We start from the raw sequence: 17875 nt of genomic DNA on the forward strand, positions 1-17875 counted from the left end.
CCCCCGCTCGCCGCCTGCCGGCCACCGGCGACGAGCCTCCGCCTCCACCTCCGCTCGCCGGCCGCCAGCGATGAGCCTCCGCCTCGTGCTCACCTCCCCTCCCCGTCCCGTCCCCACCCCATGTCGCCCGTGCCGCTTCCGCCAGCCCCTCTCCGCCACCCGCCGCCGGAGCGAAGGTCGCCGCGCTGACCGCCAAATCCTCTTCCCTCTCGTCCCCATCCGCCGCCGCCGGCGGCTGGGCTGGTGCGGAGCGGACGGACAGACGGAGATCCGCGCGCCTCCGGCTCTGCTGCGTCGTCGCTACGCCGGGTCAAGGTCAGTTCCCTCTCCTCCCCCACCGCGGCCCGGGTCTCCCGCGGCCCACGGCCCAACGACCCACCGCCGCCGCCGCCGCCGCCGCATGGTCCGTTGCGTACTCGCTAGCTGCATCTTGCTTCCCGGGGTTAGTTTTTTTTTTAGATGGATTTGATGTGCTGCTAAATGTATGCAGTTCGTATTGATGAAGTTAGTCTTATTGACGAAGTGTAGTTCGTATTGATGAAGTGCAGTTCTTGTTGCTTTGCTTGTATGCAGTATTAGTCTGTACTCTGTTACTCCTGTTAGTGAAATTGCTAGTGTATGCAGTTCGTATTGATGAAGTTAGTCTTATTGATGAAGTGCAGTTCGTATTGATGAAGTGCAGTTCTTGTTGCTTTGCTTGTATGCAGTAGAGAGTAGATGGCGTCTCCAAATATGAGCAGTGCTAGTACTTGGAGTCTTGGAGAACTCGAGAATGGACAATTGAAGATTTGAAGAATGGAGATGCTTTCGGAGTTCTGGTATTTGCTTTGGCTGGTACTTGTTATTGCAAGGTAATTTACTACTTTCACTCTTTCACAATTTTAATATGCGCTATTATCTATATTTATTAAAAAAATAGTAAAACGTATCCGCGTATCGGGTTTCTTAGGAAATTGCCGTATCCGCGTATCCGTATCCTTCCGATACCGATATGCGTATCCGTATCCGTGCAACTTAGCTGAGTACTGAAGCACATACTTTAATGAACAAAATCTGAAATGATATAGTAGTCATAGTGCCATTCAGAAAAATAAACACTTAAACTGATAAGTAAGAACCAAAAATAAAAGTTTGTCTTCGAACTGAAACATAAACACAACCATCTCTGGGCAAATGGATATTGTCTGGTCCCAAGTGTGGAATCTTACCACTAGATGCCTCTACACTAGACTTTTTAACACAATTGCAATTTGTAAATAGCCTAGCTAGTACTAAATCAAAGTAAATCCTGTGGAACTAATATTTTTTTTTTCTTCTCCATGAGAGCTGGAATCTTTGTATTAATTGTTATGAAAATCCACTTGCCATAACATTAATAAAGGGGGAAAAAGGGAGGATAATCAATATCAAAACAACCTCCTTACCCTGCCTAGAGGGTATAAGGAGGTTACGAGCTAACACCAGAAAAAATCACCTGATATACATTGAGAAACGACCTGACCACCGGCAACCAATATAAATATTTATGTATTTCATTAACAAGGCTTATAATGCACAACTTGATCACATTAGAAGAGATTGTCTCCAGCAAGTGCAGTGATAAACTTGTACATATTACATATGATAAACCCCATTCAAGTGCCACCTTGAGCAGAAGGTGGTGGCAGATCATAGCACTCCTTGGCCAAGCGAACACATTGTAACCAATGCAACACCTCCGAATTCGGGTCCTTCTCCACAACCACATCTCTAACAGTAATCTGGATCGCACCACGATATGTGGCAATCTTTCCTCGGACCCTCAAAAGAGTGCCTAGACGCACCTCCTCTGACATTTTCAACGCCAGCTCCGCAGTAGGATCAAATTCTGATGACCCAGAGGATGTGCTAGCATTCAAGTATTGGTGGTTTAACCACAGGATGCACGGTACACACCCAGTGCCATCATCGATCACGAAGCTGAGGAACTTCTCCCTGCGGTCACGCGAGACAACAATTCCAACAAGCTCCGCACGAGCAACCGTACGGCCACAGCGGAGAAACGCCGGTGGTGAAGTGTGCTGTCTGGTTAAAGAGAGAAGGTCCGCAGCAAGAATCTTGACGTGCACAAGATGAAGAAGATGGTCCATGCTGCGAATTTCAGGAAAGTGACGTTACATGAGCTTCAAAGCTGTTCTAAAACAGAATGAACATAAAAGAAAAATTCCACGTCCCCTCAAGAACTGATATTGACTTGCTATCCTAGTCCCCATATTGACTGCTATCCTAATCCCGATATTGACTTCTATCCTAATCCCCGGGAACAATCTGCATTGCTGATTCCCATTTTCTGTCGAATGCCAAAGTAGGTAGCTATCACCGGCCTGTATCAATCCACGCGGTGGTTTCTGTTCAGTTGGCGGATCCAGGATTCTCTCAAGACTAGGGCCTCTATATATCGATGAAAACTACCGATCATGTAAATCCATCGTCCATATTTCTGACTTCACTTTTAATTTTTTCAATCCAATTGAAATATTCAATGGAAATTGAATAGAGAAAGTGAAAAAGAAAAAAAAAGAAATCTGCTCACCGCTCAGCGCTCACGTAGGGCAGGGGCGGACGACTCACGAGTCACGCGGCCACGCGGCTACGCGACGCCGGGGCAGACGGCCGGACAGGGCCAGGGGTGGTCTGCGCGCGCGCGGTGCGCCTGCTCGGAACTGCGGAGGGCGGCCGGCGGCCGGCGTGGTGCTGCCGTTCTGGCCTGCTCGAAGGGAGGCGGAGGGAGGCCGCGGAGGTGCGGAGGGCCTGCTCAAGCCTCCCCGGCGCGGTGGCGGGCTGGCGGCCGGACGGCAGGACGGGGCCAGGGGTGGCCGGCGCGGTGTCTTTGTGACGGGAGGAGGCGAGGAGGCATTCTCTCGTTCGGGGCGCAAGGAGCGGGAAAGGCCTGAGCGAGACGTGCTACGGCCCATTTGAGATAACGGCCTGGGTATAGGCAGCCTGCAGCCCAATGGAGGCAGGGCCCATTGAAGCACGAGACCCAAGTCAAAGGAAGGTAGCAGCGACAGCGAGCGATGCTTCGTTGGACTCTCCGCCGGCGACCATCCTACTCCCATCCACCCGCTTCTTCCAACTCCAAGGTGCTGGCTGCTGCTACCGCAACTGCTCCGCATCCCGGCCATTAATGCGCAGCTACGCTCACGCACGGACAGCGGCGGCCTTGATTAGCGAAGTATTCCCTTGCCCTACCTCTCCCCCTCCCCCGTTCCGACGCGGCGGCCGGTGAGAACCTGCCCGGAAGCTAGCTTCGGCCATGGCTCACGATGCCGGCGACAGCGGCGGCGAACTCCCGCCGCCCGCGAAGAAGAAGTCGCCCGCCGAGGAGGAGACCGAGAAGAGGTCAGTCCCAGTTCGCCCCCCCTCGGGATTCTGAAGCATACAGGGTCGAAATCCGGTTGTAGAATTTTGCAATTCAGGCATTCCTTTCGTTCGTTGAACTGCTGCTGCTTGCTTGTGATCAACACATCACGCCATGTTTCTGTTGCATTGCAGGAGGAAGAAGCTTACACCTGGGAGCTTGATGAAGGGCATCATACGGTCTGGGAGTGGTGATGCCACCCCTGCAGAGGGCGATCAGGTTGCAACCACTGCCTGCCCTTTCCCCCTTCGTATATAGTGCAATGAAATTGTGGAAGTACATACAAAGAAATTGTGGAAGTACATACAAACAGGAACGTGTGTTTGTCTGTGCAGCCGAGCACTGTGTAATGTGTTTGGAACTTTAGTTATACTTGATTGAGTAAATCACCCAACAATTGGTGCAATTAGCTATTGATTGTTACATACAATGACCCTATTTCTGGGGCAGGGGCAAGTTTTTGATGTAATGCCAAGATCCTCCATAAACTGTCATTTTCTACTATGTCCTGTAAATGCGCGTTAACAGAACTTGTCCTAATGGTTAAATGAAACTCTTCTGTTGGATTGTTCATACAGCCTACACAGCATAGATTTTTTTTTTCAGGACTAGGCATTTTACATTGTTGATGACTGCACTTTTTGCTGACCCTCATAATGACCTCGCACAGTCCTGGTTTTATTTCTGTGGGCACAAGGAATTTTAGGTGGTCAAATTAAATTATTCTCATTGTAATAATTGTGCAGGTTATACTTCATTGCACTACTCGGACGATGGATGGTATTATTGTCAATTCTACAAGAAGGGAGCACGGAGGTGTTGCAATATCTCTGAGCACATTTCACCACTATGTATACTGCAGTATCTTCAAATATTGTTGCTTCCATATCCTGTTTTCATATTAATTATAATATGGTTTCCCCCTCTGTTCTGAGATGTGGTTTCCTGCTTGCATTTCACAACTCACAATTTGAATTTTATGTTGCAAGCATCCTGTTTTGGTGTTTTTGTTGGCACATATGTGTGTGTTTTGGAAAACACCTGTCCTGTGCTGTGCTTCCTTACATCCTCTGGAACAATATATTAGATTACTATGTCTTTTCTGTAATACTTTTTTATCTGAATCTTTTCTGTAATATTTGTATCTTAGAACAAACTGTCGCATGAATTTTGCACCTCAAATGTTTGTCCCATCTATATGCCTACTCAATTCAATTACTGATTCTTCGAATCATCTTCGTTACTATTGTTATAATTTACAGGTAAAGGAATCCCACTCAGATTTGTCTTAGGGAAGAGCAAGATGATCCTAGGATTTGCTGAAGGCTTCCCAACAATGCTGAAGGGTGAAATTGCTATGGTATTTCTAATACAAAGACACTACCCAGTTTCATGGAGAATGCAGCAATTCGAAAATGCACATGTCAACAATAATACGTGCGCATATTATTTAGTCATTTTCGTCTCTTTTTCTTTCTCTCTTACATTTTTTTTTCAGTTCAAAATGCAGCCTAAAATTCACTACGCTGAGGATGATTGTCCGGTTGCAGCTCCAGATGGCTTTCCGAAAGATGATGAACTTCAATTTGAGATTGAAATGTTGGATTTCTTTAAAGCGAAGGTTAATCTCTTTAAATGATGACTTGAGTATGACTTCAACTGATGTATATTTCATTAATGTCAGAGAACTTCTGGCAAATAGTTTTCTTGTCTATTTTAAAAAATTTTATCTACAGCATGGTATGATTTCAAAAACATTATGCAATATATACAAAAAGTAATACCATCAATACAAGTAAGACTCAGTGCGCAAGATAGCAGGGTATCTAATTTGGTTGTTTGCGTGCCGTATCATTTTTTGTTTTTACTTCTTATTAATTTAGTATATAGTTTTTTTGTCAGTGTCTCATTAAGTAGTAAAACACAACTATATTCATCACATAAGAAACTGTAACTATTTATCAATAGTAAGGATTTGGTTTTCTATTTTATCTGGATAATATCACAGCTAATATGAAAGCTGTTGAGGCTAACTATTCCATGAAAACAAGCATTTTTAGTGCAATTCTGGTTTTGATTCCCTTAAGCTCTGTTTGCCAAGGTTGTTGTCATAACTAAGAAACACATTTTCTCTCCTGCTGCCGTCTTGATGATTTCTTGATTCCATGGCTGATGAACAACATGGCGTTAAAAGAATATATTTGCTACTTTTGATTAATTACTCTGCTTATTTTCTTTGTCAGGTTGTGGCAGAGGATTTAGGGGTTGTAAAGAAGGTGAACATCTTTCCTATCTCATTGCTGCAAAAATGTTTTTTTTTCTTGGTTTCTTGGAGCACCTGTTAGATATTTCTTTTACTTCATAAAATTAGTACTCTGTTCCAAATTGTAAGTCATTTTGGATTTTCTAGATACATTACTATGTATCTAGACGTAGCATATATCTAGGAGCATAGCAAAAGCTATGTACCTAGAAAAGCCAAAACGACTTGCAATTTGGAACGGAGAGAGTACTGTTAAAGGAATCATGCATAGTCTTTGTTTTCTTTAAACGTTATTGGTGCTGTTTTTAACTGCCATTGTAGATTCCTTTTTTGTGTGTTTGTTCCATAAGTGGTCTACTATGTGAGGCTGGATGCTTCAGCTATGTGACAAACTATTTTTTTTCCTTTGAATGCGGCAGATAGTTGAAGAAGGCAAGGGATGGGAAACACCTAGAGAGCCATATGAAATAACAGCACGGTAAATATTTACGTTTCAAAATTGCAGAAAAGTACTCATCTAATCACCTATGTGTTGGCTGTATTGAGGTATTTGGGAATGTGTTTTCTTTTGTTGTGTTAGCCATTTAATCTCTGTGCTTAGAAACAGTCAGCATGATTGCCCATATTGTGTATTTCTGGCAGATTGACATAGATAGGTTAGTACATTTGATGATACAAACATCTAATGATTAATTTGAATGGAAAGTTAACTGGGGCGATAATGCTGAGTTGCATTTGTTGTTGCATTAGCCTGCACAAAATGCTTTTAAAATCATGTAACCATAGTTATTAGGACCATACCGGAAATCGAACCGGTGAGACCGTCGGTTCACTGGTTCACTGGTCGAACCGTTAAGAACCGGTTGAGCCGCCGGTTCGATAGTTTTGGACCGGATGAATTGAACCGCCTACAAATACTTCAAACCGGTGTAATATAATGAAATATAACTGATAATTAGCAACATATAGTTGATCATATATACAAATAATCTAATAAAGAACACAATTATTTAACCATTTTCCAGCTAATCTAGCTACAATTATATATAAAAAAATATGCATGAAAAGATAATATATAGAGAACTTACGAATTGGTTCCAAAAAGACTTAAATAGTAATTTAAATACTCACGGTTATCAAAATAATCTCAAATGTTGAAATAGAGTGTACTATTGGAAAGAGCTCATCAAAATAATCAAGATGGACATATTATTTATTTAATTAAGAGAGCTCAATTTTTTTGGAAATTAAAAATGTGGCGTCCAAAGTCAAGAAGTGCATGCAGCGTGGCAGGCAATGTACACACGCACACGTCACTCTCCAAACGTTCACAGCCCACACACGTCCTCCAAACGTTCACAGGCGCAGGCGGCAGTAGCAGCCAGGTTGGGCCCAGCGGCAGATATGCACACGGGCAGCAGGAGACAACAGCGCGCGCGCTACGAGACCAGAGCTCCAGACCGGGACGGTCCAGACAGAACCGGCCGGTTCACCGGTTCCTTAAAAAACCGGCCGGTTCAACCGGTTTTTAGCGGTCTGATTGCATGAACGGTCTTTTAAGTGAACTGAGCCGGTGTAGTCTCTGTTTCGGTCTTTTACCGGTCCGACCGCCGGTCCGGTCCGGTCCAAATAACTAGGCATGTAACTAGGGATTCAAGTTTTTCTTTCTTTGGATGAATTGGGTCGATCCAAAACTCATCCAATTGAACTAATACGGATCCTCAGAGCAAGAAGAAGAGGATGCAAATGAACTAAACTAATGAAGACCTAGAACGATCGCTAGGTATACATATGCATGATGCATCCCTACCTGTGACTAATATAGTAATATATTCTTGGACTTTAACAATTTTCTAGTACGAGCACTATTGGAAATTAAAGTATTTGAACAAACCAGTATAGATGTCAGTCTTCCTTCTTATCCTCATTGCCTGCTGCAATTGCCATTTCTGTTTAAATATTTATGTAAGACTAATGACTTCATACATATAATCTATGATCATAATATTTTTTTAGCTGCCTGAATATTTTCGGAACTAACATGTCCAGGATAACTGCAAGAACAGCAGATGGAAAAGAAATTATTCCGAGTAAAGAAGAGGCGTATTTCTTTACTATTGGTAAATCTGAGGTCAGTGATATTCTTGTTGTATGAATAGGGACATAGGATATCTGCTTTGTAGTAGTATAAAGATACATAGTGTTTTCATTCAGACTCTTTTATTGTAAAAATACTGTACACATTGAGAACACATTGTGCTCATCATACGAGTTACTTCCTCCGTTTCAATGTATAGGTCGTTTTTGTTTTGTCCTATCTTGAACTGTTTTAATTTTGACCAAGTTTATAAAAACTATATATTGACATCTAAATACTAAGCAAACATACTATCAAGATATATTTCTTAGAGGATTATGGAAGCCAATTTGATGTTGGTGTGTTTTTCTATAACTTGGTCAAAGTTAGAAAAGTTTGACTTAGAGAAAAACTAAAACAACCTACATTTTGGAACGGAGGGAGTATAATGTTATATTATACAATAATATGGAAATTTACTAGTTTGCTTGTAGCACATTGATGTCTGTTTGGCTCGCAGGTTTTCCTTTCATATACATGAACTGTGTGCCATCTAGCATTAAATTCAGTGGAACAATCTGTAGTGCTATCGTCTTGGTTGTAATATAATTCTATACTTGACCTGAATTGGTTTAGATGACAGTAAAAGCATATATGGTTCATTTTGATTTAAGTTCCTCCCCCCCCCCCCCCAACTACTATTTGCTGCAATATCCTTGTTACTGTTCTAGTTTAGGTACCTAAAGGGCTTGAGATGGGCATTGGAACAATGGCACGCAAGGAAAAGGCTATTATTTTTGTCAGCAGTGCATATTTGACAAAGTCCTCACTAATGCCACAGCTTGAAGGCCTTGAAGAAGTTCATTTTTACGTTGAACTGGTTCAGTTTATCCAGGTACAATCATAGCTAACTATTCCTTTCATTTTGCTAGCCATCTTCATATTCATTCATCTCTATTAATTTTGAATTAGAATTAGGGACTGCTGTATTTTGAGGACATCCCATGATTGTCTTTGGCTATTTCTTCAAAGAACAACAGACTATATTGGATAATAATGAAGTCAATGGTTGTACTTTATTTTATTTCACCAGATGGTTATCCTTTGTCTACCAGAACACTGCATTGAAAATAATTCTGTGGTGTGTTATGACTGGCAAGGCACCATGCATTTATTCTTTAAACGGTGTTTTAGAACAAGGTCCCTGAAGCCACACATTCACCTTCTAAATCATTCATTTAGCAGACAGTTCCATATCAAAGCCACTAACCAGCATGTCAGTATTCCTATTTAGGCCACCAAATTAGGCAAACAGGGCCCAGTCACAGTGATCATTGACCCATCCTAGTTATCCCTTTACTAACTTGACAACCAATTGACTGTTATATGTTGTGGATCCACCTGCTTGCTTCCATTCACCAATCTGCATAAGTGTTTGAAGATAGGGTCTTGGGTCACCACCTGTCAACCACATCCACTAAGAAACTGTCATGCAGTCTTCCATGGTCATGAATGGTGTTATTTGTAGGTCTCCTTCTCCTCAATTTTTTGGCTTCTTCCATGGTTTTGTAGATTCATTCAACAAAATGCATTTACCAAGGAATTTAGAAACATATTGCTTGAGACTTAGAATTAGAGTGTATTTCAACTTTTGACTAGATAGATTAAAATCAGCAGCAGAGAACTGGGTTATGACCTCTAAATTTCCAGATATGCTTCATCAATACCAGAGTTACCAAAATCACTTGCTGTGCTCACTGGTCAGGTGGTTCATGACATATGAGATTACACTTGTTCTCCTAGCTAAATATGTAGATGAAAGAGATTTGGGGATTCTAAGTATTTTGATTCATTTGAATTATCCACTTAAGACCACAATCTTTCTTTTAGATGTACCTTCTATTCTGTTCTTAAGAAAGGTGTGACCTTTCCGTGCTAAACTACATAAAAAGGTTGTGTGATGAATGCATTAACAGGTGAGAGACATGCTTGGTGATGGTCGCCTAATAAAACGACGTGTAGTTGATGGAAAAGGTAGATAATCTTATACTTTGTTTCACATTCATAATTCATAATTTTATGTTTTTTGTGGGGATGCAAGTTTTTTCCGTGTCTCCTATGACCTTCCATGTGTACACTTCCCTAGTACAATTTATCACTCACAAAACAATGCTATCAATGGTCACTTCTTTCCAAAATTCACCAACTGCCCAACTCGAACATTTTTATTTCCCAAAGTTCACACTTCTGTCATTTGTGTGGTGGTGCGAGATAACTTCTTTTAGTTTTATTGGCAGAAAGATTAACTCTTGTAGATAATTTAAAGACTAGGGAAGTAAATGAATTCTAAAGGATCCATCCTCAACAGCTTTTCTACTTCAACTAGAACAAAGTTATTTATATATAGCTGTCAGGTTTGTATCCAGGGGTTGTGGTATTCCCATTTGCAAATGCAGCATATTGCATTGTTTCAAAAAAAATCGTCAAAATATCATGTGTGTACTCTGTACTACACATACAGTAAGCCAGCAATGAAATTCAGTCAAGAAACAATATAGAAGCAACCCATCCAGCATTATCCATCATGTGCTAATTTTGAGTCTATATCAAAGATGAATTTGATATTGAACTTTTTGCAGGTTTGGTTATCTTGTACTCACTGTTCGCCTAAACGGTCGTTTAGCCCGTTTAAACACCGTGTAAACGCTACATGGTGGTGCGCCGTTTTCGTTTAATCACCCGTTTACCCCGTTTAATTGGCCGTTTAGCCCGTTTAATGGGACGTTTTGCCCGAATAATGGCTAAACGGTAGGTGACCGACTGTTTACCGTTTAGCGTTTAGGAAAACACTGCTTGTACTACATACAAGATTTTGTGGGTTTTTTTTGAAACACTGCAACTTGTTGTATTAATCACTTTTTCGCTAATATGGACGACAGAACTTCTGATCACCAACCAGTTTCACAATAATGGACAGTTTCTTTGTGTGTTATAGTGTGTGTGTTTTTGTTTATTTGGGGACTCTTCTCCCCTTGTACTCTATGTAATCTTTTCTTCTTAATGAAATGATCTGCAGTTCTCCTGCGTGTTCGATAAAAAAGTTGATCTATCTATTGACTGTGCTGTCAATCCGAGTAATAGCGCTAAAAACAACCAAAATTCAGATGTGTTCCGTCAGTGATGACTTGAGATCATATTCAGGGAAGCTTTAAGAATGTAATATTAGGCAAACTAGTCCATTATTTATTATTTTCTTTTACTAGAAATCTCCAAATTCTTCACTAAATAAAACTTGCAAATGTAATGTAAATCATTTAATATTGATTGTATGTTCTTTGTTTTGATTATGTCATTTGATAGTTATACTTATTATTCTTCTTTGCCTTCCTTACAAATATCAGGTGAATTTCCAATGGACTGTCCTCTTCATGATAGCTTATTAAGAGTGCATTATAAGGGCATGCTCCTTGATGAACCAAAGTCAGTGTTTTATGATACACGTGTCGATAATGATGGTGAACCATTGGAATTCTGTTCCGGAGAAGGCTTGGTAAATATTAGCACATTAATCTGTCACATTATACAACGATTTTACTGAATGAAATTTTGCTGTTAAATTTACAAATCAGCAAAGCATTTTGTAGGTTCCAGAGGGATTTGAAATGTGTGTTCGGCTAATGCTTCCTGGTGAAAAATCCATTGTCACCTGCCCACCAGATTTTGCATATGATAAGTTCCCAAGGTTGTACCAACCATTATATTAGAGTCCTTTTTGTAATGGGGCTTTCAGAATAATATTTTTTGGTTGCAACAGGCCAGCAAATGTTCCTGAAGGAGCTCATGTTCAGTGGGAAATTGAACTACTTGGATTCGAAATGCCCAAGGTAACAGACCTTATTTCACTTTGAGATGATAGCAATCGTTACTCCGCATCTGCTCCTGTGCAATGTTTGCCATTGATCAATAGTTTTTCTGACTTCGGTGAGTTTTGCAGTTCTTGGCACACATCCCATTTTGATTAGTGATGGTTTTGCCCATTGTGTTACATGCATCCGTTTATTGTGCTAAATAGCAAAAGAATGTATAGCTAGTGGCCTAGTGCTACTTGGAATAGACCACAAAGACACAGAGTAGATGCCTTTCCCTTTTCCCCTACTTTTAATGTTTCTTTTTTGTTGGAAGCATTTCATAGCCTGGTACACTGAACTATACTTTTTTTAGGAAACATCTGCATTTACACCTAATGTTTATATTTTGTATTTTCCCACTCTGTTTTCCTTCTCCTATAGTTTTAGCTATTGATTCTTTTTTCTTCTAACGACTGGTCCAATTGTACTGTAGGATTGGACTGGCTTAACTTTCGAAGAAATCATGGATGAGGCGGACAAAATAAAGAACACGGTATACTGACTAAAATTCATTTTTGCTCAACTTGTGCAAACTTTTATCCCAGTGAGTTTGTCATAAGTGCATTTTTGCCGAAATGTTTATACTTCAAAATGTCTGTATGAATTATATAACTACTTTTTTGTTTTCATATGAGCAAACTGTTAACTGCGTTTTGAATTGCTTGATAAAAATACAATGATGTTTCTGAAGATGGCCAATTTTGTTTAAGATGTCAGTAGTGAATATGTGAAAGCCTTGAAGCATAGTCTATCAGCTGAGTCTGAATTTGCTGGTGGTTTCGTCCTATGTTTCAACCAGTACTTAGTTACATGACACATGTTGATTATGTATCTGCTGTCAAATACATGTCCTTGATATGCATGGACTGGTTTGTTATTTTGAGTTGATTAACAACTAGTTCTAAACTGGAGGCCTTTTCTCAGGGTAACAGACTGTTTAAAGAAGGAAAGTTCGAACTTGCAAAGGCGAAATATGATAAGGTATGGCTTCCACTGGATCTACAATTTGTAGTCCATAAATTGTCGCTTATCATAATTGAATTATTGTTGTGTGATCATATTATATATTGAGTGAAGCCCTTTTTTATTACAGTTCAGTTTTGCTCTGGTTTGATAATTGAATTGAATTGGTGTCCCAGTTTGCCCTCCACTAGGCTCCGCCCCCCTGTGTACTTTGTATCTTTGCATTAAGGAGAGAAAATATTTACAAGACACAACTTACACCACATATTACTTGTGCAAGTAACATACACACCTAAAACTCAAAAAAAAAAAATTACTCGACCAAAACAACTAAAACAACCTTTAAGTGGCAACAGCCAAAAGCTGCACCAAACCTTTTGCACTAGCCATTCCCTTAAAAAAATTCTTCTAAAAACAACGTGGACACTTGGTGCAGCACCATTTAAAACACTCGTGTCTGTGTCTCCAAATTATGCGGACGTTAGCCATCAAAGCAGGGTGGATCAAGTGGCGACAAGCTTCTGGCATTCTCTGTGACAAGAGGGTACCGCAAAAGCTAAAAGGCAAGTTCTGTAGAGCGGCGATTAGACCGGCTATGTTGTATGGAGCAGAATGTTGGCCTACAAAGATTCGACATGTTCAACAACTGAGTGTTGCAGAAATGCGTATGTTGCGATGGATTTGCGGTCACACAAGAATGGACCGAGTTCGGAACGATAATATACGTGATCGCCTAGAGGTAGCACCAATTGAAGAAAAGCTTGTCCAATATCGATTGAGGTGGTTTGGCCATGTCCAAAGGAGACCTCCAGAGGCATCGGTGTATTGTGGAGTCCTAAGCCAAGCTAATAATATGAGGAGAGGTAGATGAAGACCGAAATTGACATTGGGGGAGGCAATAAAAAGAGCTTTGAAAGCTTGGGATATACCTAGAGATCTATGTTTGAATAGGAGTGCTTGGAAAGCAGCTATTGAAGTGCCTGAACCGTGACTTGGGGCTCTTGGTGGGTTTCAACTTTAGCCTACCCCAACTTGCTTGGGACTAAAAGGCTATGTTGTTGTTGTTGTTGTGTTTGTGTCTCCAAATCATCCATGCTAACAAGGTGATCAATGATTTTACTCTACTTTTTGAATGTCCTGGAATCAAAGTATTAATCGGAAGCCACCAATCACAGATTACCTCATCCTCGACTTGTGGTGAGAGGTCCACCCCATGCACAAGTGCACTCATTACAGATGTCATATAGTAGTTGATCAAAGCAAAACTGTTAAAGAATAGGGAAATGACAAACATGGGATCTATTTTATATTAAACTAGTATACATCTTAAAAGATGACAAACAAAAAATTGATATGACAAACACATCCCATCTCTCTCCCTCTCCCTCTTCTCTCCTCTGAGCTCTCTTTATCTCTGTCATGATTGAGCTGTGAACCATAGTGAATTAAAACCTAAATAGCGCCACTACATCTTGAAGGTTTTCCTTTACCGTCTTATTAATAGCATATTTCCTAATTCGGTAATTCCTCTCATCCTCTGTTTACTGGACAGCACAAACTAGCATGCAATTCCTTGCAGTTGTTAACTTGTTATGAGAAACCCACAAAACTCCATTTTGCCTAATACAAGAAGTTGCTGAGATGTGAAATAGTTTCACATTTAAATGTAAACTGTATTTTTAAATATTTTGCTAACATGGGCTCTTCTAACCTCTGTGCATGCAGGTGCTTAGGGAATATAACCACGTGCATCCTCATGATGATGAAGAAGGAAAAATCTTTGCTAATTCAAGAGTATGATGATAATACTTGGTTCCAATTTTTCTCTTACCATAGGCATTTTGATGCACGGGTCACCTGACCATTTTCTTGCACTCTCCAGTAAGCAGTACTGAACGATTTATTCACTTTCTCTTCTGTTACATATGTAGAGTTCCCTACATCTAAATGTAGCTTTTTGCTACCAGAAGATGGGTGAATACAGAAAATCCATTGAAACATGCAATAAGGTAAGGTTTCTCTTGGAATATTGATTTGTTCAAGAGATATATTTTCAACTAGTTTAGGTTTTGTGGTAAGAAATTTCTTGATACTTGTATCAAAAGTAGGATTGTGGTGTCACCTGGTGTCCATATGGATGTTTAGTTGTACTTAATCCTCTCTTGGAGTGAAATCACATGCCTGGAATTTAGCAGCAGTTGCATATGTGCCTTTGCAATTCAGTAACACATAGGTTTGTGAACTTGTTATCTGATTCTTTTTGTTTGCTTGGTGAAGCTTTTTTTGGTGTTTGAAAGCAAAGTTATGTGATGCTAAAGCTGAATTAGCAACATATGTTCATGTACTCTCTGAGCAGGTGCTGGACGCAAATCCTGTGCATGTGAAAGCTCTTTACCGCCGAGGAACGTCCTTCATGTTACTTGGAGAATTCGATGATGCAAGGAATGATTTTGAGAAGGTTAGTGACACCATACTTGAGTGCCATGTTTAAATTTGTGTCACTGCCCTAATCTACATGTGATCGCATTCTCTTATTATAGATGATTACCGTTGACGAGTCATCAGAACCGGATGCCACAGCTGCCCTCCTTAAACTTAAGCAGAAGGAACAGGTATGCAACAGAACAACATTAAACCAAACCGTTAAAGCTTTGGAACTAACAACAAATGAACAATATGTAAATCAGGAAGCTGAAAAGAGGGCGAGGAAGCAGTTCAAAGGACTCTTTGACAAGAAGCCGGGGGAGATATGCGAAGTTGGTGTAGAATCAGAGGGCAGAAAGGACGCAGGTGGTGCAAGAGGCTCTGATGATGCAACAAGTGCTGATAGAGGTGCAAATACAATGGATAGTCCGACCAGAGAACCAGAGTACGCCTTCGAGGAAGAGAGGCCTGGGCTTCTTGGCCGCTTGTGGCCCTCTGCGAGGAGGATCTTCTCGTCTCTTGGCATGAACAGGTGCACAATACTCTGAGGTGTTTAGTTTCTACTGCGGCGACTTCCAAAATCATGGCAGTGAAGAGGAGCTGCCCCGAGGTTTCTGTCGTTTATTAGAGTACCTGACGACGAAAAATTGATGAGGAAAGTTTGGATGTATGGTAAATGAACCGTGTGCAAGATACAACCACCGATGTAAATGAGAAATAAAGTGCAGGGAATTTTATTCTCAGTTCCGAAGATGCCTGCTGTGTGCAGAGTGGGAACGTACAGAACACTTGCACTATTGAGCCAAATAACCGATCAGCTGCAGACCGATGGCGACGGCGACGTTCGCAGTGAGCTGCTGCTCGCTGCACGTCGGATGGTAACGGGACAGCGAACCATCCTGTCAGTGAATCTTGACGTCCTTTTTCGCCCCCTGTATTTATGGGTAGGGTGTGCTTGTCAGGAGTCACAGTGGGCGGCATGAGCACGCATTTAGCTACCTAGGATTCATTATCTTCCACGGCATGAAATAATTTCCCATGCTTCTAGAATCTTTTGGTCGACGTGTCGCAGCTCGTAAAAGCTGCCCGATGCTTTTCGCCTAGAAAGAGTTCCTAGCAGTGAAGTAGAGAACAGTAGCGTTTGCTAGTCTCCGGCAGGCACGTAATAATCAATAAAAATAAAAATAAAAGTATGTTTGTTTGCTTCATGGACTGAAAATTTGTTACCTGGCCCAGTTTATTTTAACATGGGCTCGTCTCCCGGTGCTGGATGTACAAGTGGGAGTATATGTATAAAATAAAATGTAGCTGTGGCATTATTCATTCCACATTCCACGGCCGTCCGGCTTGGTGGTTAATAATAAGCCACACCGAAGTACCAAACCGGGACGTGCTTCCTCACCTCGGGATACTAGCTCCACACCTCCCCGGACCATAGATATCACATTCATCACTTCGTGCTTGACCAAACTGACAATGATCCACCGACTTTTGTTCGTGCTTGACCCGGCCGTCCCTCTCTTTCAAGTACTACTTGACCTACCCTGGCGGAAGCGTCATTCCCTCGTCACTACTGCGTGTGCAAGGCTTCAGAGCTCAGAGTGCTGTCCTAAAACTATCTCGAACAATCGATACCTAAATCAGCGACCTATATCCAGATTTAAATTCTGTACAGTAAATAGGTCACCTATCTAAATCATTCCTTCTCCAACAACCCGCCTCCCTTTTCTCTCAGAAGAAGGTGGCAGCGGCTCTCATCTCCCTCCACTCTCACTCTTCCTCCACTCTCTCTCTCTCTCTCCCTCCGTCCACCTCTCCCAGTGGAGATGCGCCCGCCGGCGGAGGTCCCGGTGGCGGCGAGGGCTCGGCAGAGATGCGTCCGCGCGGCCCCTGCTGGAGATGTGCCCGCCCGGCTGTTGGCCACGTGCCCGGCGTCGGCCAACTCCCACGCGGCTCCAGGCATTGGTGGCGCACACCCCCGCGGTGGATCTAGCGCGGGGCCGGCGCGGCTGGGCGGGCATTGTGGATCTCCTGCGCTGCGCGGGGCTCCCACAGCGGTGGCGTGGTCTCCACCACCACGGCGGCGGCGCGGGCTCCACCACTGTCTGTGACGAAGGCGGTGGCGGCCCCCACGCCGGCTTCGGAGTTGAGCTTGGCGAGGGCGAGGAGCTGCGGGGAGAGGACGAAGGCGGTGACGAAGGCGGTGGCTGCCGCGGAAGACTTTGTGTCTTGGAGAAGGACGACGCAAATATGCCTTCCGGTTGAACTCGTCCCCAAAATGCATGCTCCGATTAAGTCTTCTGTTGGAGCCGGCTAAAACACTGTGCATAACGGATTTTAGGTATACGTCGCTCTTTGCATGAGCTGTTGGAGACAGTCTAATAGTAATTTGTTTTGAGTGTGATGTCTCGACACCTCTCGGTCCTGAGTTTTGATTTCTCGTGGGGACGAATTTCAGCTTTGAGGGTAAAAAAATCCCCTCGTCTGTCCCACGCTAAAGTAGCCATTCTGTCCCACGCCAAAGGTTGGGGTTCGAGGATTTTCTCGAACTACGAGAAAAAATCATCTTCTTAATGAAACACCGTGGGGACTCTCTCCCCCCTTGGCTTGAGTTAGTATTAAACTGGAGGCAAGAGCTTGGCAATACGGGTAGTTTGATAGGAATTACATTTAAGACATTAAGATTGAACATGATGTACTATTTTGTTGTCGAAAACGCCACATACAAGTGACAGATACAGCCATACAGGTCCATAAGGCCACAAACCAGAGTCCCCGTCCTAGATTAGCCGTGGTATAGTCACCACATTTTTTGGCCTCATAACATTTTGTTTACGATA

The 17875-nt window shown here is 42.2% G+C and overlaps 2 protein-coding genes across 4 annotated transcripts; one reads left to right on the forward strand and one right to left on the reverse strand.

Moving 5' to 3' along the window:
• Positions 1-1522: 1522 nt before the first annotated feature.
• LOC136531838 (CST complex subunit STN1-like) lies at positions 1523-2942 on the reverse strand. The gene is made up of 2 exons (XM_066524469.1): positions 2573-2942; positions 1523-2130 (listed from the first exon to the last, which is right to left on the reverse strand). Exon 2 carries the CDS (start codon positions 2127-2129, stop codon positions 1635-1637), a length of 495 nt encoding a protein of 164 aa, XP_066380566.1. The 5' UTR covers position 2130; positions 2573-2942; the 3' UTR covers positions 1523-1634.
• A 137-nt stretch (positions 2943-3079) lies between these two features.
• Positions 3080-15952, forward strand: LOC136531814 (peptidyl-prolyl cis-trans isomerase PASTICCINO1-like). Of its 3 annotated transcripts, none has more exons than XM_066524458.1 (20): positions 3080-3381; positions 3535-3619; positions 4147-4216; positions 4663-4760; positions 4899-5021; positions 5644-5676; positions 6083-6141; positions 7713-7794; positions 8582-8635; positions 9717-9774; positions 11142-11290; positions 11385-11482; positions 11555-11624; positions 12082-12141; positions 12573-12629; positions 14337-14405; positions 14543-14620; positions 14968-15069; positions 15152-15223; positions 15299-15952. In XM_066524458.1, the coding sequence occupies exons 1-20, from the start codon at positions 3296-3298 to the stop codon at positions 15581-15583; spliced, it is 1788 nt and encodes a 595-aa protein (XP_066380555.1). In that variant the 5' UTR covers positions 3080-3295; the 3' UTR covers positions 15584-15952. The 3 variants fall into 3 exon arrangements, with proteins under 3 accessions (XP_066380555.1, XP_066380548.1, XP_066380558.1); XM_066524451.1 differs by having other exon boundaries at positions 3081-3381; positions 8477-8635; positions 15299-15950; XM_066524461.1 differs by lacking the exons at positions 3080-3381; positions 3535-3619 and having other exon boundaries at positions 4159-4251; positions 8477-8635; positions 15299-15951.
• Positions 15953-17875: the final 1923 nt, after the last annotated feature.

Source organism: Miscanthus floridulus, chromosome 2 (assembly GCF_019320115.1).
Source record: "Miscanthus floridulus cultivar M001 chromosome 2, ASM1932011v1, whole genome shotgun sequence".
Taxonomy (NCBI): domain Eukaryota; kingdom Viridiplantae; phylum Streptophyta; class Magnoliopsida; order Poales; family Poaceae; genus Miscanthus; species Miscanthus floridulus.